The 23353-nt window shown below is 42.3% G+C and overlaps 5 protein-coding genes and 1 non-coding gene across 6 annotated transcripts; 2 read left to right on the forward strand and 4 right to left on the reverse strand.

Moving 5' to 3' along the window:
- Window positions 1-184: 184 nt before the first annotated feature.
- LOC110132943 (histone H1.3) lies at window positions 185-2720 on the reverse strand. The gene has a single exon (XM_020886588.2). The coding sequence runs from the start codon at window positions 2529-2531 to the stop codon at window positions 1866-1868; it is 666 nt and encodes a 221-aa protein (XP_020742247.2). The 5' UTR covers window positions 2532-2720; the 3' UTR covers window positions 185-1865.
- A 4614-nt stretch (window positions 2721-7334) lies between these two features.
- On the forward strand, window positions 7335-7748 carry LOC110132955 (histone H4). Its single transcript, XM_020886604.2, has one exon. The coding sequence runs from the start codon at window positions 7374-7376 to the stop codon at window positions 7683-7685; it is 312 nt and encodes a 103-aa protein (XP_020742263.2). The 5' UTR covers window positions 7335-7373; the 3' UTR covers window positions 7686-7748.
- Window positions 7749-9450: 1702 nt separating this feature from the next.
- On the reverse strand, window positions 9451-9524 carry TRNAI-AAU (transfer RNA isoleucine (anticodon AAU)). Its single transcript has one exon. It is a non-coding gene; the product is annotated as a tRNA-Ile (tRNA).
- Window positions 9525-12333: 2809 nt separating this feature from the next.
- On the reverse strand, window positions 12334-12729 carry LOC110132952 (histone H4). The gene has a single exon (XM_020886599.2). It carries the CDS (start codon window positions 12700-12702, stop codon window positions 12391-12393), a length of 312 nt encoding a protein of 103 aa, XP_020742258.1. The 5' UTR covers window positions 12703-12729; the 3' UTR covers window positions 12334-12390.
- A 4883-nt stretch (window positions 12730-17612) lies between these two features.
- Window positions 17613-18111, reverse strand: LOC139031533 (histone H3.1). Its single transcript, XM_070456931.1, has one exon. It carries the CDS (start codon window positions 18073-18075, stop codon window positions 17665-17667), a length of 411 nt encoding a protein of 136 aa, XP_070313032.1. The 5' UTR covers window positions 18076-18111; the 3' UTR covers window positions 17613-17664.
- Window positions 18112-19070: 959 nt separating this feature from the next.
- LOC110132950 (histone H2B type 1-C/E/F/G/I) lies at window positions 19071-19523 on the forward strand. The gene has a single exon (XM_020886597.2). The coding sequence runs from the start codon at window positions 19098-19100 to the stop codon at window positions 19473-19475; it is 378 nt and encodes a 125-aa protein (XP_020742256.2). The 5' UTR covers window positions 19071-19097; the 3' UTR covers window positions 19476-19523.
- The last annotated feature ends 3830 nt before the right edge of the window (window positions 19524-23353 follow it).

A 23353-nucleotide genomic window follows, 5' to 3' on the forward strand; every position in this document is an offset into this window, starting at 1 on the left:
ATGGACACACTGGGGAAACCTATAAACACCTTTTTAATATCATCTTTTAGGATACCAATACAGGATAAGACAGGCATATTAAAATATAATTTTAAAATGTATTTAAATACATATAATGTGCTTCATTAGTCATATCAAATAACAAGGAGCAACAGGTGGAATAACAAATGTCAATTTCAAGGACTCAGAATGACGTCAACTTTATTTCAAGATATCTTCATCATAGTGACATAAAAACATCTGTGACAGCCACAGTTGAAAAATTCAATAAGGTCTGCAAAGTCCATTGTGAGGAACTGCGTGTGCTTACATACTAAAAGGAAATGCTTAACTGCATTTAGTTTGCTATAAGATGTAATTTTTCCCCATCCATGTTTACAACCCCTTAATGGCCTACAGAACTGAGATTTTTCTCAAGGTTCATCAGTAAATCAGTGGCATTCCACGGAAATTAAAAATAGGATAAAGTGGAAATAATGAAACATCCATCTTCCTAGAGCCATTTATTTTGCCCTGGTTAGTAGGCTAGAGGAGCACTCTAAGCATTCTCCTTGCGTTTCCCAAAGCTTAATTATTTCTATCTCCCTATTTATTACTTATCCACCAAAAGATATGAGATTGCCAACCATGGCTCCCTGGCCCCTATCAACATTTTAGCGGGAAAGAATTTGATAAACGGGTAAATTATAAACTGCCAGGAGTAGCTTTTACATTTTTTTTTTTAACATTTTAACTTTTTTTTTTTTTTACTATACCTTAATGTTAGGGTTGCCTCCTCCGTGGCTCAGCTGTAAAAAATCCGCCTACAATGCAGGAGATACGGGTTCGATCCCTGGGTCGGTAAAATCCCCTGGAGAACGAAATGGCAATCCACTCCAGGATCCTTGCCTGGAAAATCCCAAGGACAGAGGAGCCTGGTGGGCTACAGTCCATGGGGTCGCAAAAAAGTCGGACTGAGCAGTTCACACTGTCAGCATAATAGGAACAATTATGCAGATTCAGGCAGAATATCAATAGTATCAAAATCCCATCGAATAGGACTACATTCATGAAGGAGGGGGGAAAATGCAAGGTTTTCAACTGTTTCAAACTATACACAAGTTCTATATCTCAATCTTTAATTGACGCAGTATTTTTTCCTGGAGACCAAGCCCAGGAGTGCGTCCTGATTGGCTAATTCTCCTTAGACTCTACAAACCAATGGGAAAGAAAACCTTACAAACATCCAGGCTGTAATAACCCATTCTTCAGGTTGCACTTTTCCCCTAACAAATATGGAGGAAAACAGGGAGGCAGAGTGCGAGCAAAGGCCAAAAAGCAGCTCCTCGAGGATCCCAAAGGCCGCGTGCATCGTCTGCTCCCCTAGGATAACTACTCCGACCGGGTCGGCGCCGGGGTCCGGCTGTACCAGACCGCGGTGCTGGAGCACAAGGCAGAAATACCGGAGCTGGCGGGGAACGGGGCCCACCACAAGACATACACTACCCACCCCACCCTCAAAGCTTAAAATCTTCCATCGAGGAACTTCTGGGTCGCGTTACCATCGCACAGTGCAGCGTCCTGCTCAGCATCCCTGCCAAGGCCCAGAGCCATCACAAGTGGCGCTTTTCAGAAGCACTGCGCTCGCACTAGAGGACTGTGACGACCATCATGGTGCAGATGCTGTGGTGCGCGCGCACCCGGACGCACACGCAGCTGGCCAATCACAGTAGAGCGGCAAATTTAAAAAAAAGGAATTACCTTTATTACAGAACTCGCTGGTAAACCTAGAGATATATGTCCGGTTAAGCTCTTTCACCTGATATTAGTGGGTGGCTCTGAAAAGAGCCTTTGAGATTTTCAAAGCAGGAGGTGCCACTCAAGATTTACTTCTTCTTGGAGACCGCCTTCTTGGCCTTTGTAGCCTTGGGTTTGGCAGCTTTAGGCTTGGCTGCTTTAGGCTTGGGGGCTTTGGCCTTGGCCGGACTCTTAGTCGGCTTCTTCGGTTTGGCCGCCTTCGCCTTCTTCGGGCTCTTGGCTACTTTCTTGGCCCCAGCAGCCGCCGCCGGCTTTTTGGCTTTCTTAGGGGTCTTCTTGGCAGCCTTCTTCGGAGTGGCCGCACCCGTGGCTTTCTTGGGCTTCTTAGCCGCCCCGGCAACCTTCTTGGGCTTGGCCGCGCCCGCCTTTTTCGCCTTGGGCTTGGTCTCCCCGGTGGCCGCCTTCTTGTTGAGCTTGAAAGAGCCGGAAGCCCCGGTGCCCTTGGTCTGAACCAGGGTACCCTTGCTCACCAGGCTCTTGAGACCCAGCTTGATGCGGCTGTTGTTCTTCTCCACATCGTAGCCGGCGGCCGCCAGTGCCTTCTTAAGCGCAGCCAGAGACACGCCGCTGCGCTCCTTGGAGGCAGCGACAGCCTTGGTGATGAGCTCGGACACTGGGGGCCCAGACGCCTTACGTTTTCCAGCGGCCGCGCCGGATTTCTTTGTCTTCTTCTTAACAGGTGCTTTTTCTGCAGGTGCGGGAGCAGCAGGAGCAACCGGAGCCGTCTCCGACATGCTTCTGTTTAGCCAGAAAAGACAAAAAACTAAGCGTAAACTGTCAGAACGGCGTGTCCCGGGCGCCGCCGGCTGGGGGTTTATATAGAGAGTTGCTGAGTGATGATTGGTTGCCTGCTCTGTGCGCCGCGCGGCTAGGGAGGACTCCTCGGCTCTGCCGAGTGGCTGTGTTTTTTGCCCCTCAAAAAAGAAGAAAAATATAAGAAATCTGGGCACGAAATAATTAGGCGTGTGGGGGAAACTGATCCGAGACTGTTCAGGCTTCATTTCTGCCTTATTTGCTATACCTAGTTTCAAAACCGGCTCCCTGAAACCTTCCTGATTCCCCCAACTCTCTTGGAAACTTCGGTCAAATTGAGACAACTTTCAGATTTTCCTTAAAATTACTAGTTCTCTCTGTTTCCTTTGCAAATCTTTCTTCCAGGGCATTGTCATACACATTGTTTTCTTTTCAACCCTATATAAATAACCTCATTTTTACTGAAATATACAAGGAAAATCGGTTTTTTCGCGGGAGCAATAGCACAGCTCTCCTGCAACTTGTTTGCACTAAGCACTGGGAATTGGCACTGGGGTAGAAAATTCTACGTACAAGATGGATAACTATTTTAGCAAAAATAGACTTTTTACAAGAGTTTATGAGTGCGAGACTATAAACTGGGTTTGATTGCAGTGTTTCGTGATTTTAACGGGTTTTTTGGAAGGATGGGGTGTGGGGCTGCTCCGTTTGTTTTTCTAGATAAACAGCCCTAAACAGAGTCTTTAAAACCTTCTTTCAAACTTAGTGTAACAGATTTTTTAGACCCAAAATAGGCATTAGAAATCCCTCATGCCATCCTCAATGAAGAAAAGTGAAATCATGAAGACCTAGAATGGCAGTCTATAACAATTAACCAGCTCTAAGCTCAAAAGACAGACACCTGGGTTAATATTGTAAATTGCTTAATGACAATCTATCCCTTTGCCTTTTTTCTCCAATATTTAGCATACAATTGTGTACATATTTCCTGTATTCCAAAATGATACTTAAAATACATATTTGACTTAACTGTTTTCAACATTGCAAATAGGCACACAGAGGGTTAGAAGAAAAAATTCTCCTTTAAATCACTTCCTGAGTCTTCATAACTTTCCTTGAGTTTTTACTGGCAAAATACAAAGCTGACTGTCACAACCTAAATTAATTGGCTGAATATGTTCACCTAAGGAGCTGAAGTAACATTTCATAGCAAATATGACTGATTTACTCCATCTCTTTGTAACATGCAGAACTAATGGAATTGCATAAATATGGGATTATTAAGCACAAAATTAGTATCTATCAAATAATCAAATACTGAAACTAAGCCTCATGTTTGTCAAAGTAAATAAACAGGAAAGATATTTTGGTGTTGTAATTTTTTTTCTAGTAAATATCCCTACTTTCAAAAATCTAGTTATTCTGGCCTACGTTCAATAGTAACTTGAGAATTTTCTCATATAACTCCAAGACAGGATAATCAGTTTTTAAAATGTCATCTCTGCATACTTAACTAACTACAGAGAAATCACTTGGTTTGTTTTTCAATAGTTATTGTGGACTGTCACTGTCTAAAACTAAATCTCTGGGACTTGAGACCATGATATATACCAAATACAAATACAGTGTATAAAGAGGGAAGCTTATAATTTTGGCTATGGAACATTCCAATTTCCCCAGGACAGGTATTTTATGAGTGTCTGGAAAGAAGGGCTACTTGTCATCCTCAATGATACTACAGTCAATAGCAACAGTAACAGTAATATAGGCCCCTTTCCTTTTCAAGCACATTATATAGGCCCTATTCCTTTTTAGGCCAGAGCCTAATACTATCAGTCCTCAAGATACAAGTAAAATTCAGATGTTTAAAACTTTACTATTTTGATAATCATTGTAGTCATAATATCATTTGTTGGATACTTGTTGAACTTGTTCCCTAAGTTATATGTACTCAGTTTAAGATAGGTGAAAAGTTCTTCCTACAGCAGATGTCATAATTTCTTTTTTATACAACTACTGTTGGTTCCATGCATATTTAGGTACCAAATAAGTGAGAAGACATTGGGCTCAGGGCCATTCCCTTCATTGTTTATAGGTCTCTGCGTTTCCTAGAGGACAATAATTGAGACATGATTTCACCTGAAAAGTTCTTCCCCAGATGTTTATAGAATGATGGAGCTGTGCTGCATATAGATACTGTTATTGCTTGAGACCCAAGTACTTACACTCTTAACTATAGTGTGGACAAGGTTCTTGAAAGCAGGATCATCCCCATGGGACTATAAATTTGAAAAGTTTCTCCTATTATTATAGCCCACAAAAAAAAAAAAAAAAAAAACTTGTGTTTATTACTTTTCAATCCTAAATCTACATCGATCCTAAAACCGTGAATTTTTCTGCTAGACTAAGAATTCGACTATTTTTACAGATGTAAAAACTAAGTAAGAAAAACTAAAGTAAGACAAGTAATGGACATCTCACAACTTCATGTCTTCTCAATTTTGGCGTCAACACCCCACTCAACCATAGCCAGTGACCGTAAAAGATATAGGTAGTATGGACCAGGGCAAGTCATGGGGGCTGTGTGTAAGCATTCTAAAATTCATTAACTTTCAAAAATGTAAGGAAAAAAGTGACTGTGTTTACTAAATATCAAAAAGGCCAAATTTAAAATAAGGGCTGTATAACAAATAGAGCATTGTGTTATAATCATGTGTTCAGAAAGGTAATGAGAAATCACATCCATTTTAATTTTCTGTCAGATGATCTCACCTGAGGACATGCTCCTGCTTGAAAATCCCCTCCAAGCATAAATATATATTATTAATTTAATTTCCTAAAACAACATTACTATGCTCAAATTTCCAATTTCCTTCTTTAAATGTCCTTCTATCTGTAATATCTGATACATCTAGAAGTTAACTAATTTCTGTTATACTTCAAAAATACACCAATCCTCAGTTCTGGCATCAAGTCTCATTCTCATAATCTACCACACTCCATTTCTCAGACTGGGCTAGAAGTTCTCCAGAAGAAATTTTCTATCAAATTACAGCCTAAAACAACATACTACAATGATAGAAGTGTTTGTATCTGCATAACCACTACACTTACCTGTGGCTATTGAGCACCTATTAAACAGTAGTTAGTGACTGAAGAAATTATTTCTTTAATTTGATTTCATTGTCACTAATTTAAATTTAAATGAGCACATGTGGCTAGTGGCTAATGTGGGAAACCACAGCTCTAAAACAACTCTCTCAAACCGGCCAAGTGGTTTGAGCAAACGACCCACTTAGAGATATTGTTTAAAATGCTGTATCACTTCAGTAGACTTGGGGTTGGTCCTGAAATTCTCTAAGTCTAAGCTTCTGAGCCGGCCTACTCGACCGTTCATGTCTGACTCTTTGTGACATCATGGACTGCAGCCGGCCAGGGTCCTCTGTCTTTGAGATTTCCCAAAGGTAAGAATACTGCAGTGGGTTGCCATTTCCTACTCCAACAGATCTTCCTGACTCAAGATCAAATCTGTGTCTCCTGTGACTATGCACTGTTTGTACATGGGCATTTAGGATATAATAGACCCTGAATTGTTGAATGGATAATCAATGATTCTTGTTTAGTGCCTTTCTCAAAAAGGAGAGTGTGGGAGAACAAATTGTCTAAATCCACAGGTAAGCACACCTGAAATAAATCTCAAAAGTTTGTAACTCAGGAAATAATAATCCTCTAACTGCCTATATGGTAAACACCAGCAAAGAAAGGACTTTTTTCTTAACAACCTCGACCTCTGTAGTTACATGAAAGGCATTCAATGTGAATTTGTGGAATGTGAGTAAATATTAGCATCTGCCTAGTAAACTTATCAATACCTATCACTGGTGTGTAGAACTTCAGTTATCCTTTTACCATGAACAGCATTTCGGTCAATAATTTTAAAAATTCGGTTAATTTCCAAATTCCTATTCTGTGGCAACCCACTGCAGTATTCGTGCCAGGGAAATCCCATGGAGAGGAGCCTGGAGGGCTACAATCCATGGGATCGAAAGAGTTGGACATAACTTAGTCACTAACCCACCACCACAATTCATCATGCTGTATCGGCAATACTTCACTGACATAGATTCGTGGTAGATGGCAAGAATATTAGACCCCAAAATCAGAAAGCATCAGTTCTAACCCCAACAATGCTACTTATTAGAACAGAATTAGGTCTTCAAGCCTCGGATTCTTCATGTTCACAATGTAAATAGTGCTTTTCCAGCATAGAGTAGAAATTCAACTAACTTTTCTCCCCTTCCTAAAGCTCCCGCTTTATCAGGAATGTTGAAACGATGTATATCTAAACCTTTAGCAAACGGAAATGTTGACGATCAGCCAAATTTGATAAGTATTGCTACGTTTTTAAGAAATACATTTTTTAAAGTATCTTCCCATTTACATTTACAATTAGTTTTATTCTGCTTTCTCTCCCTTTTATAGACAGATATGGCAGAACAGCCTCCTTCTATTAAATAATAAAAATGGTGAGGAAACTTGTACAATATTAATTGAGAAAAACCACAGGGACATGTCTAGAGACCACAAAACCAGCGACTCTGGACCCCAACCAGGAAACAGGAGGGTCAGACACCCAACAGTATTTCCACGCCCCCTTTTCTTCTTGGCAGTAGCAAACACCCAGTAAGGTAGGGAAGAGGCGGGGGCAGAAGTCTAGTTCCCGCCCTCGCTGTTTCAGTTTCCTAAAAGGTCCGCAAAACTGCTATATAGAGGGCTGCATCTGGCGCTCGAGTATTGGCAAAAGACAGTAACTGCTTTTCACTATGTCGGGTAGAGGCAAAGGAGGAAAGGGGCTCGGAAAAGGAGGCGCTAAGCGCCACCGGAAGGTTCTGCGGGACAACATCCAGGGCATTACTAAGCCGGCCATTCGCCGCCTGGCTCGTCGCGGTGGTGTGAAGCGCATCTCTGGTCTCATCTACGAGGAGACCCGCGGCGTGCTGAAGGTGTTTCTGGAGAACGTGATCCGCGACGCGGTCACCTACACCGAGCACGCCAAGCGCAAGACTGTCACCGCCATGGACGTGGTCTACGCGCTCAAGCGCCAGGGCCGCACCCTCTACGGCTTCGGCGGCTAACCTGCTTTGCAGTTACTTACGCAGCTTCTGCTTGTCACAAACGGCCCTTTTCAGGGCCACCCACGTGGTCATGAGAAGGGCTGTTGCATACAAGTGAATAAGCCAGAGGTATTATGCTTGGTGTCCAGGGGCAAAAGATGTGCGGTTTGACTGAAAGCTAGTCGTCGTTTCTCCCCCCCCCCCCCCCCCCCCCCCAAGTTTGATGTCTCAAGATGGCGGCTCTCAGACATGTTAATAGAACAAGGCCGAAGAAAACCTCGGGCAGTGCGGCTGCTGGGTTTTTGTGTTTCCTTCAATCCGAGTGGATTGTAGTTAGAAGTGGATTGTAGTTAGAAGTTAGTTTTCTAATTTCGATGTGTTTGAATTAATCTCATTCCACAAATGTTAAAATTAACTTTGCTAGAATGTTCCACGGACCCAGCTCTTGGTGTCCTGTAGAGGGCACCTGAGGCGGCCTACCTCCTACAGGAAACGTTCAGTTCTGTTCAGTTCAGTCGCTCAGTCGTGTCCGACTCTGCAACCCCGTGAATCGCAGCACGCGAGGCCTCCCTGTCCATCACAAACTCCCGGAGTTTCCTCAAACTCATGCCCATCGAGTTGGTGATGCCATCCAGCCATCTCATCCTCTGTTGTCCCCTTCTCCTGCCTCCAATCCCTCCCAGCATCAGGGTCTTTTACAATGAGTCAACTTTTCGCATGAGGTGGCATGAAGTATTGGAGCTTCAGCTTCAGCATCAGTCCTTCCAGTGAACACCCAGGACTGATCTCAGGAACCTTACAGATAGCCGTAGACAGATGGATCCATAGCTAATAAACCCGGGTGGGAGGATCAATTAAAATTTAGCCTTACCCAATGCAGTCTTGAAGGACCCGTTAGAAATGTAACATGACTTAAGAGGTCATCAGTCATCTTAATACTTTATTTCCAAAATATTGATAATGTGCCTTAAATTCCTGCGTTAGGTCAACCTATGGCCTTCCCACCTCATCTGACTGTATCCTTACCGCTCCATTTTCCCACTAGGCAGAAGAGATTGTCTTCAGACCTCCCTACCACCTGCGTTCTAACTCTTTCAGTCCCTGAGGACTTGTATTTGTGTCAGTGGAAACACTGGTGTGGGTGAACACATCCAGGGACAGTTTCACTCTGTGCCTGTTTTCTTAAGATAGATATTAATGGAGCCTACTTCCACTCTCAGTAACTTATTTGGTTGGACAACGAATTACTTGGTCATCCTTATTTAACAATAGTGATGTCCCAGCTTAAATTTTTTAAAATTACTCTTCATACTAACTCCTTCCTGTGGATGTTTCAGTGTGTGTCACTTACTAGATCCTTCCCATTTATGAAATCTCCTAGCTTTGGATAACCTGGAGTCACTGTCTGCATATCTTTTCATTGTGGCTCCTCTAGCCCATGGGATTTTCCAGGCAAGAAGCAAGAATACTGGAGGGAGTTGCCATTTCGTTCTCTGGGGGATCTTCCGGACCCAAGGATCGAAATGGGGTCGCCAGCAACTCCGGCCTTAGCAGGCAGTTAGTTTTACCACTGAGCCACGTGGGAAGCCCAAGGGAGGAGGGGGCGCCAAAGGATGAGCAGTTAAACAGCATTCCCCCGGACACAGTGCTGGTCAGAGAAGCCTGGAGTCCTACGGTCCGAGAGATAGCAAAGAGTAGATCTCCCTACTCTACTCCCAGGTCTGTGTAGGTTAAGAAGCAAATTTCCACAGAAAAGAGTTGTCGGCCTCCTAGGCACAAGAGAGAGTGGCCCGTACGGGGATCGAACCCGCGACCTTGGCGTTATTAGCACCACGCTCTAACCAACTGAGCTAACCGGCCCTCTTATTCATGGGGGGAAAATATCCTTCCAATAGTTCTCAGAGACCTTCGAATGGGTGAATCTAAAACTGCATTTCTAATCTTGCTACATGAGACTGTTTATTACTTCATAACCTTCTCACAGTGTTTTGTTGTACCTTTCTTCCTCACCAAGATCCTATGTTCTCCGTGATGTTTCTCAGTTTGCTTCTTCGGCTCCTATTCCTCGTTTGTGATTTGTCCCACACAACAAACTTGCTCTCCATTATCAACTTGTAGACCTTCCTTGAGCCATCTCTTCCAGAATGTGCCATAAATGGTAAGACAGCAAAAAAAAAAAAAAGGTAAGACACATGGCACCCAAAAAATAATTGAATATCAACTATAACGGAGACTATGGCACTCCAAAATATGCCACTATGGCATGAAAACTATTTTCAGCCAAGGAACTTGAAGAACAACTGATGTAAGAATGGGGCACTGACTTCCCTTTTTCTTCCCCAAAGCAGATAATTATCCCATGTGAAAGGTGCCATCCCTTTACCAGGAAAAAATAAACAATCTTGTCACCAAAAATGGGGAGTCCAGGATAAGAGAAATCTGTACAAACACACCTTGTTAAAATAATCCTTATCTTCCCTAGTCTCCTCATGTATGTTAGTTGCTATTTCACAATTACTACTCTTTGTACAAACTAAACACTTAGGCCTAACTGCTTTTTAGATCATCATTTTCCTGTGAAGACTCCCATATACATATAATAATATTAAATAAAATTTGCATTCTTTTCTGCTATTAATCTCTTAGGTCAACTAAATTCTCAAGCCTGGCTAGAAACCCTAAAAGGGTAGAAGAAAGTTTCACTCCTCCTACACAGCTTTCCAATCCCTATAGTGGCCTGAGAGGTCTCTCTACCTGCATTATTCCCAATCTATGGTCACTTCCTCCCACAGCAGATTTCATTATTCCCTATAGGAAGAGAGATTCCGAGTCCAGAGAGCCTAACTTTTATTCCAGGCCTGATTGTGCCACCAAGAGGAGCAGAGAGCTCGACTCTCTCTCTCCCCACTGCCGCCACCACCCCCACTCCCTTCCTCCTCCACCTCCTCCTCCTGCTTTCATTCTTCCTCTTCTCCTTCCTATTCTTCTTCTTCACTTTTTGTCAGAAATTGTAAAGAGTCTGAGATCTTACCCTACTTAGGAGATAATAAGATAACTTGTAACTTTTTCATGACTGCAGGTAGTAGACACAACACCTAGCTCAGAGACCAGAGGTTTTATTATTCACAGCACAGCAGCAACCAGGTTGCATTGGCTCACCCCACAGGGGCGACCTGGAGGGGCCCAAGTGGATGCTGCATGCACAGTGTGTTTGCATCACAGCCACAGGACAGCTGGGGGGTCTGGTGGCTTAAAGTGAGTGTGGCAAGCAAACCTGCTGTTTGTCTGGGGGCAACCACTACCCTATTCTTTAAGGTCCCTCATCCCTGATGAGTAGCATTCTTGACACACCCAGTAAGAACAGGCAGGAACTCTCAAAGCAGATTGCCTCTTCCAACGCTGTGTTCAGAAAACTAACATTGAATATGCTCAAGCAGGGACACTGATGGTGAGAGATTTTATTGTTAGAGCCCATTTGCAGGCAAAGTAGCAATGAGGGTATGAGAAAGAAGGTCATATGGGACATGGGCCCAGAAGGAGTAGCAAGTGTTAGGCCGAGGAAAGAGCCGAGTGGAGAGGAGGCAGGAGATTCACTATGTTATTGAAGAGTGTGCAGTTCTGCAAAGGATACTAAGTATATATTGGACTCAGAGATAAATGTGTTCTAAACACAGAGGATGGGATTCAAGGACAAAACAGGCACCACACACTCATGAGGCACATAAAGAACTCAGCATCTATGAGGTATCTCATATTTAAGAAACCTTAAGTTGGCCAACCACTTGTCCCCAACCCATGGTATGCAGATAAAACCCATTGGTGAGTGACAACTATAGACCAAGCAAAAATACCCACATGATCAGACCCAGCTACCTGGGACCTGCTCAGTCCTCTTGTTCAACTTAACTCTGATCCTCAGAAGCCCATCATCACACAGGAAGGCTAATGAGGCAGAGAGCAAAAGATGTATGAACATTGTGCTAGGACAAGATTCATCTAGCAGGACCTCCCACCTATTTGTCTTATCCTGAGGATGCTGTGCAACCCCATCTCTTTCCCTGTGCCTTTTGCAACATTGATTCAAAATTCTAAAACTAAAATGACCTCTGAGAGAGTTGTGTGGTGCACTTGAAGGTGAAACTGCCACCATAAAATTGCCATTTTGGCATGACTTATTTGAGCTAAAAGGACTTGAAAAACAGGTGCAAAAAGGCACCTTTCATTTTTGTCCTAAACGCACAGAATCAAACTCCAATGTACCAGAGAAAAATAGCATTATGACAGAGATATACTTTAAGTAGAGAAATCTGCATTGTGAAATTAACCCTTCTTTTTCTACCATTACCTACCCTAAAATTCCTTTACTGTTGTCATCAGTGTAATTTATTACAGAAATAACTTAACAGCTACCATCTAACGGTGTTTGAAAGAGCCCCCAATTTTTTCTACTCAAAGAACCCATGAACCTTAACTTACCAGCTGGAGGACCATTATTCAGTCACTAGACACCTATTGGTCCTAGGTGAACAATAACTAGAAAATACAGTAGGAATTAAAGTAGTACTACAAACACCAAAGGCCAAAAGTATTATTTATGTATAATTTACCATCTGTGCTGTATCAGGCTAACCTGCAGAACACCCAAATGCAAGCTCTTTCATAGACAAAGTAGGTGGCCCTGAAAAGGGCCTTTAGCTTTACTACAAGAGCCTCACAAAGTGCAAACTTAACCACCAAATCCGTAGAGAGTGCGGCCCTGACGCTTGAGCGCGTAGACCACGTCCATGGCGGTGACAGTCTTGCGCTTGGCGTGCTCGGTGTAGGTGACCGCGTCCCGGATCACGTTCTCCAGAAACACCTTCAGCACCCCGCGGGTCTCCTCGTAGATAAGGCCAGAAATGCGCTTGACTCCTCCACGGCGGGCCAGGCGGCGAATGGCCGGCTTTGTGATGCCCTGGATATTGTCGCGCAAAACCTTGCGGTGACGCTTAGCGCCCCCCTTTCCAAGGCCCTTTCCGCCTTTACCACGTCCAGACATGTTATCTAAATACTGAGCACCAATGCCGAATGTGCCTAATACAAGGCCCTGCAGTCTATTATGTAGCGATAGTGCGGACCTTTGTGAAAACTGGATGATCAGAAAGGCGGGAAACTGCACCGAGTCCCCGCCCCTTCTAAAATTTAAAGGGAAACAGGCTAGGGAGATTTACTGCTATTTAGAAAATGGCTCAGAGGTAAAGAATCCGTCTGCAGTGCGGGAAACGAGGGTTGGGTCGGTCGGAGAGATCCCCTGGAGAAGGAAATGACAACCCATTCCAGTATTCTTGCCTGGGAAATCCCATGGACAGAGGAGCCTGGCGACCTACAGTCTATAAAGGGGCAAACAGTCCGACAAGACTGACCACGCAGACACTCCATTAATATATCTGAATCTTAGCAGCTTTTTTCGTAAAATAGGATAAATGCTATTAATAACAGTTATTGTAAACAAAATAGCATCTAGTTGGCGAACAATAAGTTCCTGGAATCTTACTGAAAACAAAGTATAATAGCTAACACACATTGAAAGATTTCAAAACTTTCTAATATAATACTAGTTTGTACAGTGTGCTTTAATTTATACAAATTAAGCATACACATTTAACCAGTGAAGGATTGCAAAGGAAAAGAATGCAAATTGTCAGGGGCTAATAACCTCTTCTTGTGTAGAGGACAGAGAGTGGAAGGGTGATTGTCCTTTCCTGTAGCTGGTGCATGGAATTCAAGCAAAGATATCATAAACTCCAGTGGTGGGCAAAGAAATTTACACAAGTGCCAGAAATAAAAATGTGATCTTTCCTAGGTTTTTATATTATTTAAAAAAAAATTTTTTTTCTTTTTGCTGAGCACATAAATCACTGATTTAAATGATGCCCTTAAAATAAATAGAATGTTCAAAATAGCTTTTTTAAAATTCACACTTATGATATACCAAGCACACTGCCCTAAAGAGTATAGATTAGCTCAGCCAAGTGCTCCATCAGAAAATTTGAGATTATGAATGTCATATTTCAGAACAATTTATTTTGAGGTAGCAGCACCAATAGCTAAAAAAAAATCACACACCAACATAAATGAGCCAAATTTCAATTCAGTGGACATATCATCACTAAAACAGGCAGAAGAAAGGAAAACATTGCTGTTTAAGAAAAACAAAACAAACATATCCAAAAAAGAACATTAATTTGTTAAACAAGCCTTGAAATTCACAGAAATACACACACAGTAGCAACTCCTAAAGAATTATCACAGCTTGTTTTACGTTGTCAAATAAAATATGTTTTGAAATAACAAAATTCACAAAAAGTTGCTACAATAGTATCTAGAGTTCCTCTAGCCAATTTTCCCCTAATGGTGACATCTTATATAACTATATCATAATATCAAAGCCGGTAACTGACACTGGCAAAGTACTGTTAATTAGCATACAAGCCTTATTCAGCTCTCACAGATTTTCATATTGCCTCTGTGTGTGTGTGTGTGTGTGTGTGTGTGTGTGTGTGTGTGTAGTCTCATGCCATTTTAAACCATGCATTGGTTCATGTAACTATCACCTCAACTTTGACACAAAATTATTCTATTATTACCAAGGAACTCTTCAATGTTAGTGTTTTATACTTACATCCACCCACATCTTCTTCCCTGTCTTGGGGCAATCACTAATCTGTTATTCATCTCAGTATCATCACTTTGAGAATCTTATATAAATGGAATAATACAATATATAACTTTTTAAGATTGGCTTTTTTACTAAGCATTATCCATGTAGACAGTTGCATGTATTAATATCAATAGCTTCTCATTTTATTGCTGAGTAGGATGCCATTGTATGGGTGTCTGAGAAATAATATAACCAATGACCAGTTGAAAGATACGAACTTGTTTCTAATTTATAAATGAAGCTGTTATGAACAGTTTTCTTTCTCCCCAGCCACCCCCACCCCATTTGGTTTGCTTTTAGTATATCCTGCATGCCACCTGAAAATTACATTTTTTTTTTTTAAATGGCAGAAATGCTGCTATGATGAACGGGAGGCTAATAGGCCTTTCAGTCAGCACACAGAAATCACACAGCATTGTCATTATCTCTTGAAAGTTTGTTTCAAGATTCAAAAACATTGCACAGAGCTATTCCAGCTGTTTCTGAAATCTGACTTCTGGTTTCCATAGCTGAGGACTTGCTCCACAACAGTCTGTAATGTTTAATAATTAAACTGTTGGTGTCCAGATTCTTGGTTCCTCCAGGAGACTAATACTTTCAATGCTATGCAGAACTATTTGCTTAGGGCCTCAAGAGGTTCCAGTGTTGCTTAATCTCCCCAGGCTAGGAGTAAACCCAGCAATAAGGCTGGGAGTTCCCATTGCTAATGTCTATAAAACCTGACAGAATCCACAAATCTTGCACTGCTCCAGGGTTTATCCTAGGATTCTGCCTTTGTCGGAAGAAAGTTCGGCGCTGTTGTCTCATCGGCTCTTTTTCTGAGGATTAATAATAAGCAATGACTGCAAACTCTGCTTTAGTGACTACATCATGCTTTTCATGCAGAGTGCAGACACATTATGCACAATCTGAGTTTTCAGTAACTTCCTGCAACAAGCTCTAAATTCCTGGTGTGCTGAACATACTTATTAGTCCGGGCCCCAGATTTGGTGAACTTATGCTCTCCCCATCTGCATCACTAACAGCACCGCTGTGCACTCAGCTGGGGGTGCTGCTGGAAACTGAATTCTGGAAGTCCCACGGAACCAATGTTTTGGATACCAGATATCTATTTTTAGTACAGAAAGGATGACTACATTTACCAAATGATGTATTGTGCAGCACAAAAACAAATGGATTAGCAGCAAACTAGTCTCCAGTAGTACTCAGCATGGGTCCTTGAATAGCAGTGTGTGTGCATGCCACTTTCCGGCTACTCAAGGACCAGTGCTTTTCATCATATACTACATCATCCCTGGACTTCCTGTCTCAGGGACAGGAAAATTTCAACTATTTGCCTGATCTAATAATTCAATTACTACAAACAAAGCTAGTGAAGGTGGTAGATTTCCAGCTGAGCTATTTAAAATCCTACAAGATGATGCTGTTAACGTGCTGCCCTCAATATGCCAGCAAATTTGGAAAATTAAGCAGTGGTTACAGGACTGGAAAAAGTCTGTTTTCATTTCAATACCAAAGAAAGGCAATGCCAAAGAATGTTCAAACTACCATGCAATTTTGCTCATTGCCAAGCTAGCAAGTTAACGCTAAAAATCCTTCAAGCTAGGCTTCTTTTATGTGAACCAAGAACTTCCAGATGTACAAGCTGGATTTAGAAAAGGCAGAGGAACCAGAGATCAAATTGCCAACATCCATTGGATCACAGAAAAAGAAGAAAAATCCCAAAGAAAATACCTACTTCTGCTTCATTGATTTCAGTAAACCCCTTTTGTCAATTACAACAAACTGTGGAAAATTCTTAAAGACATGGCAATACCAGACCACCGTACCTGTCTCCTGAGAAACCTGTATGCAGGACAAGAAGCAACAGTTAGAACTGGACCTGAACAACAGACTGGTTCAAAATTGGGAAAGGAGTATGTCAAGGCTGTATATTGTCACCCTGCTTATTTAACTTTTGTGCAGAGTACATCATGTGAAATGCCAGGCTGAATGAAGCACAAGCTGGAATCAAGATTGCTGGGAGAAAAATCAACCTAAGATATGCAAATGATACCACTGTAATGGCAGAAAGTGAAGAGGAACCAAAGAGCCTCTTGATGAGGGTGAAAGAGGAAAGTGAAGTAGATTTCAAAGTCAACATTCAAAAAGCTAAGATCATGGCATCCAGTCTGAGCACTTCAAAGGAAATAGATGGGGAAACAACGACAGAATTTATTTTCTTGGGCTGGAAAATCACTGCCAGCACTGATTGCAGCCATGAAACTATAAAATGCTTACTCCTTGGAAGAAAATCTATGACAAACCTAAACAACTTATTCGGAAGCAGACATCACTTTGCTGACAAAGGTTCGTACAGTCAAAGCTATGGTTTTACCAGCAGTCACATACAGATATAAGAATTGGACCATAAAGAAGGCTGAGCACCTAAGTCAATGCTGTTGTACTGTGGTGCTGGAGAAGACTCAAGAGTCCCTTCAACAGCAAGATTAACCAGTCAATCCTAAAGAAAATCAGTGTTGAAAATTCACTGGAAGGACTGTTGCTGAAGCTGAAGCTCCAATACTTTGGCCACCTGATGTGAAGAACTGACTCACTGGAAAAGACCCTGATGCTGGGGAGATTGAAGGCAGGAGGAGAACAGGACAACAGAGGATGAGATGGTTGGGTGGCATCACTGACTCAATGGACGAGTTTCAGCAAACTCTGGGAGATAGTGAAGGATAGGGAAGCCTGGAGTGCTGCACTTGATGGGATTGCTGAGTCCAACATGACAGGAAGTGAAAAATACAATTAAACTGAGATGACAGACTGAGCTGGGGGGGGGGGGGGTTTACACAGGTAAGTCACTTAGTTATAAATAAGACCCCAGAAGTAACCAAAGCAGGTTGTATATATCTTTAGTATATAGAGGATTAAGTGTCTTAGCATTTACTTTTCATAATGCATCCTATTATACTGGTATAAAAATATCTTCACACTATTTGCTGCTTATGGAGGAGGATTACTATCATTTTTCAGAGTTTAAGAGGATCGCATCACTGTTTTCGCTGTTTCTTAACTTTACGGATTGCAACGTTAATTTCAGGTGTCAATCCCCGGTTCTTACATGGATGAGGATGCAGGCCAACTGTCCTTTCATAGGATTGATACATGGAGCACGTGGAGTTATGCCCCTCACCGACCTTGTTTTGTTAGAGGTTTCTTAGGATATTACCTTTGTGATACAGTTCTTCCAAGTGAAGTAGTAGGTGGCTCTGAAAAGAGCCTTTGGGTTTGATACTGGCACTTGGTGGCAATTTATGCCCTCTCCCCGCGGATGCGGCGGGCAAGCTGAATGTCCTTGGGCATGATGGTGACGCGCTTGGCGTGGATGGCACACAGGTTAGTGTCCTCGAAGAGTCCCACCAGATAGGCCTCGCACGCCTCCTGCAGCGCCATCACAGCCGAGCTCTGGAAGCGCAGGTCGGTCTTGAAGTCCTGCGCGATCTCGCGCACCAGCCGCTGGAACGGCAGCTTGCGAATCAGCAGCTCGGTGGACTTCTGGTAGCGGCGGATCTCGCGCAGAGCTACCGTGCCGGGCCGGTAGCGGTGCGGCTTCTTCACGCCGCCGGTAGCCGGGGCGCTCTTACGAGCCGCCTTGGTGGCGAGCTGCTTGCGCGGCGCTTTGCCGCCGGTGGACTTGCGAGCCGTCTGCTTAGTGCGAGCCATCGCGAGGGATTGGAAACACTGTTGTAACGCAAACCCTGCTCTTCTTGCTCTTATTTATAAAGGCGAAGTCATCCTGATTGGTCCGAATCTTCAAATTTCGCGCGGTGAAAGAAGCAACTGGATAAGCCTTGTGATTGGCTACCAGTTCTCACTTTGGAACCCTTGATCTTTTGAAGTATGTCCTGAATTTTCTCTATAAATTCTCCATGTAGTCATCCTGTATTTTATATGCCTTATATTTACCTTAATTGGTTTTAATCCCCTTGCTCAAAATTAAGTTTGGGAGGAGACAAAAAAGAAAGTTCAACAGATCTGAGCCCTTTCAAAAACTTTTTTTGAATGTTATTGAACTAGTCCAGCTTCGTCATTTATCAAAGGTTCTAATTTTGAATAAATGTTTTATTTTTGCAATGAAAGTATCGTATTACAGAATTTCAAGCCCTTCAACAAACATTGCCATCACTTCCAGACACTGTTCCTAGGAAACATGAAAATACTACCGCTGTTGAAATGTGACGATGCTGGATCTTGGTAAATCTTAAATGTTTGATCAAGTCAAACTGGAAATGCCAATGACTTAATTTATAAAACGTTTCAGTATTTAGGAAAATTTTATGCTCTCCTACAATTACTAACTCGGTAACTTAATTTTGGCCCAAAACTAGAATCATAAATTTATATTGAGCTTTTGTCTCTTTAGGTCCACATCGAGGAAGAAACAAGGCTCACAAGTAGATATTTATATACAAAACATTAATCGTTTGCACTGTTTTGAAAACGGAAACTTTTTTCTTAGCTGGTGGGGGAGGATATACAGAGTTCATTCCATTTAAACAGCCAATCAAGAAACAGAATCGAAATCACCTTATTTGCATACTCCATTTCCACTGGCTAAATTGATCCAATCAGCTATTGCGATTAGTTAAGGACCTATTTGCATAGAGGCCCTACAAAAATAGGCCGGCAGTATAAGCCGCATTCTTTTGATTGTCTTTGTCAACTTCGTCTGATCTTCTTCCATCATGCCTGAACCGGCTAAATCTGCTCCTGCTCCCAAGAAGGGGTCTAAGAAGGCGGTGACCAAGGCGCAGAAGGACGGCAAGAAGCGCAAGCGCAGCCGCAAGGAGAGCTACTCCGTCTACGTGTACAAGGTGCTGAAGCAGGTCCACCCGGACACCGGCATCTCGTCCAAGGCCATGGGCATCATGAACTCCTTCGTCAACGACATCTTCGAGCGCATCGCGGGCGAGGCGTCGCGCCTGGCGCATTACAACAAGCGCTCGACCATCACATCCAGGGAGATCCAGACGGCCGTGCGCCTGCTGCTGCCCGGGGAGCTGGCCAAACACGCGGTGTCCGAGGGCACCAAGGCCGTCACCAAGTACACCAGCTCCAAGTAAATGTTTTTAGGAGCTGGCAAACCCAAAGGCTCTTTTCAGAGCCACTCACATTTTCCCAAAGGGCTCTAATGCTGGATATTATTGTAACCTCTAGGGGAAAAGCAACTTCAAAATTGGCTATGTTACGAATTTCTGGTTTTAATCTTTAAGAAAGTTTTCTTTTAGTAATTCACATAGCTGCGTAACTTGATAAGCTCAAAAGAAATGGGCTATTTCAATTCAGATGTGCAGACCATTTCTAACTAGTATAAACTGTAAACCTTTGGAGGTTGAAGCACAACAGCTACTAACCTTTTCTTTGAGCAATTAGCAACTTTATTTGCCTGTTTCCCTTGTAGTTAGATATGGCCTCTAGTAATTCAATTTACATTTCCGGCTCTGGGGCATAATAGCCTCCCAGAAAGGCTTTACATGTTCTATCTCTTCCCAGGGCAAAAGTATTTTAGAAACAGGCCCAAACTAACGCTAACCCCCATGTTACCAGACCAAGACTTTAGTACAACTTTGGCTTCCCTAGAAATGGAATCTTTACCATTCAACCAGAAATTGCGTAATCACCAGTTAATCAGACTAACAGACCCCTGTCATCCCCTAAAGCAGCAGTCTCCACCCTTTTCGGCGCCAGGGATCGATTGGCGCCAGGGACCCATACTGGGTGGGGGAATTGTTTGCGGATAATTCAAGCCCATTACTTTTTTTTTTCTTTTTTTTGGATGCTGTGTGCTCAACTTCTTTGGGTTGCTTATTTTTTTCTTTTTTAAAAAATTATTTTAACTGGGGGCTACTTTACAATACTGTAGTGGTTTTTGCCATACATACATTGACATGAATCATCCAGGGGTATACATGTCTTCCCCATCCTGACCACCCCCCCCCCCCCCACCTCCCTCCCCATCCCAGCCCTCAGGGTCCTCCCAGTGCACTGGCCCTGAGCGCCCTGTCTCATGCATCAAACCTGGACTGGCCATCTATTTCGCATATGGTAATATATATGCTTCAGTGCTATTCTCTCAAATCATGCCACTCTCGCCTTTTCCCACAGAGTCCAAAAGTCTGTTCTCTGTGTCTCGTTTGCTGTCTCGCATGTAGGGTCATCGTTACCATCTTTCTAAATTCCGTATATATGCGTTAATATACTGTATTGGTGTTTTTCTTTCTGACTTACTTCACTCTGTATAATGGGCTCCAGTTTCATCCACCTCATTAGAACCGATTCAAATGCATTGTTAATAGCTGAGTAGTATACCATTGTGTATATGTAGCACGGCTTTCTTATCCATTCGTCTGCCGATGGACATCTAGGTAGCTACCACGTCCTAGCTATTGTAAACAGTTCAAGCACATTACATTTAGTGCGCACTTTATTTCTATTATTATTACATTAATTCCACCTCAGATCATCAAACATTAGATTCTGGAGGTTAGGGTCCCCTACACTAAAGGATGGCATCCTTGCAATAATCAACCCACTTTTCTTCCTAGTAGAATTTCCCTGTTCCTGCTCCCTTCTGCCTAGAAAAACCTTTCATTTCATACAGCTCCTCGGAGTTCCTTTCCGTCTGCTAGATTGACAGCTGCCAGATTCATGAGTCACTGAATAAAGCCAATAACATTTTTAATATGTAGTCCGTGGAATTCTATTTTTAACATGTGAAAGCAATGTGTTTAAGATAATTAAGATGCAAAGATAAAAGGACACGGGGGTGGGGGCATCATCCCTGGCGGGCCAATGGTTAAGGTTCCGTTGATTCCACTGAAGGGGGCACAGGTCAAGGAGTTAAATCCCTGGTCAAGGAGTTAAAAATCCCATGGCCAGGAAAAAAAAAAAGGCACATGGGCTCCAGAATCACTGCTTGGAAGAAAGAGTTGCCCGCTGATCTAGAATACCCTTTTGGATCTCACAAAAGCAGAGAATAAACTTGCAATAAGCCTTTAAGGTTATCAGTTAAAAATAAAGAAATAAACCAAAAGTTGAGAATTATGTTTTATTCAGCAGGTATACCAAGGACTGAAACCCATGAGACAGCCTCTCGGAAAGCTCTTAGGGACTATTCTGAAGACGTAAGGGAGAACCAGGATATATAGGAGTTGGAGATGGGAAGAGGGAAGCAGGTACTTGAAACATCCAAAAATTACTGTTAATTAAAGAAAACAGACATTTCAATCTAGTGAATTTTGCATACTTTTCTATGTCTGAGAAGATCCAACAGTCTGGGCTCATTGAAATCATTCCTTTAATATGTAAGTTAACTACTTAGGGCCAGTATCCAATTTTTCTTCATCCTGAATCCACTCGGTGCACAGTTGTGGGGATGGGGTGGCAGCATCAGAGGCTTAAGGCTAGATGGCTGCCACATCCTTTGTTTACTGAAACAGCAAGTGACATTCTTCATCCACAAAGTTTGGAAATTTACCTTAATATACCCTCCAGCATGATAATCTCTATTTTCTAAAAAGAAGTTCAGTCACTTGTTGCTGGATCTCAAACCTTGTAGAACCAGATGGCTAGCAACATTCTTTAGTTGGCAAAGGATAGAGGAAATTTTCTTCCAAGACAATTTCATAGTTATTTGGCAAAACCTGAACAACACCAGTTTCCTGTCCTTCCTTGAACACTACTTCTAAAACATGAGAGTAATTAACAGCCTACACACCCTAGTGAAAGTCTCTGCATTTGAACTGCAATCTTTCCCAATAGGAAGGGTTCAAAAGATATGTGATCTCTTGGCTCAATGCCAAGGTTCAGTTATAGCTTAGATCAGCACTTGATAACATGCATCATTTTTATCATAAATAAATAAAATTTAATTTTGTTTTATTTCAAAAAATCATGGGTTTGGCCATCAATTCACCACCATTTTGAAGGTTTTCATATGAAGTTCTATTAGCCATCAGCCAAAAGATGAACAGTTTTATTTATATTTGGAGACTCATTAGTAATTATCTAATATAATCTTAAAAAATGTACTTATCACAGTGTATAAAGCCTTTTTAGAAATATTACATTTGAATTCTCTTTTTGCTGAAAAGTAAAACGATGGTAGTGATTATTTGGAACCTCAAAATATCTTACTTTTGGGACTTCCCTGGTTGTCTAGTGGCTAAGACTCCATGCTCCCAATGCAGGGGGCTCAGGTTCCATCTCTGGCTGAGGAACTAGATATTTCTGCTGATAATAAAAATCTCTCATGCTGAAACTTAAAAAAAAAAAAAAATCCCATGTGCTGCAACTAAGATTCATTTAGGTTAAATTCCTTTTTTTAATTTTACTTTTCATTTTAAATAAATTATCACAGAATTAATACTGCTCCTAATGACTGGTATTCTTGAACTGGCTGGCAGTCGTCTCCCTGGGGTTAGTACTCATCTGTTTCTGCTCTGGCCTCAGTTTATTTTCTGTGTTGGGGCCAGTGTGAGGAAAGCAGGAGAGATTCCATTTTGAAGCCTGTCATCTGTCTTAAAGACTGGATATGAACTGGGCCTGAACTCTGCCCAAGAGTGAGAAAACCATTGCTAGTGAAAACCAGGTCTTCTGGAGACTTCCCTCCCTACAGATGACAAATGGAGATTGTAGTTGAGGTCAGGCTGTCCCTGTTAGATTAACCATAGAGACATGCCCCCTGATGTATAATCCATTGTTCCCCTGCTTTAACCTTAATTGTTTGTTCTCCTAGCACCTACTTGTAAAACTCAATCATATACAAGAGAGAGGTTGCTAACATGTAACCATTCACATAGTGGGGGGCATAAAACTAGACCTCTCAGAAACATCAGGGTCCTTGCTGGGAACTGATTCCCCGTGGACCCGCTGGCATAATAAACTGTGCTCCACTGGCTTGAGTGTCCTCCGAAGTGTGTGTTTGATGATTCCAGATTCC

This window comes from Odocoileus virginianus, chromosome 27 (genome assembly GCF_023699985.2).
Source record: "Odocoileus virginianus isolate 20LAN1187 ecotype Illinois chromosome 27, Ovbor_1.2, whole genome shotgun sequence".
Taxonomy (NCBI): Eukaryota; Metazoa; Chordata; class Mammalia; order Artiodactyla; family Cervidae; genus Odocoileus; species Odocoileus virginianus.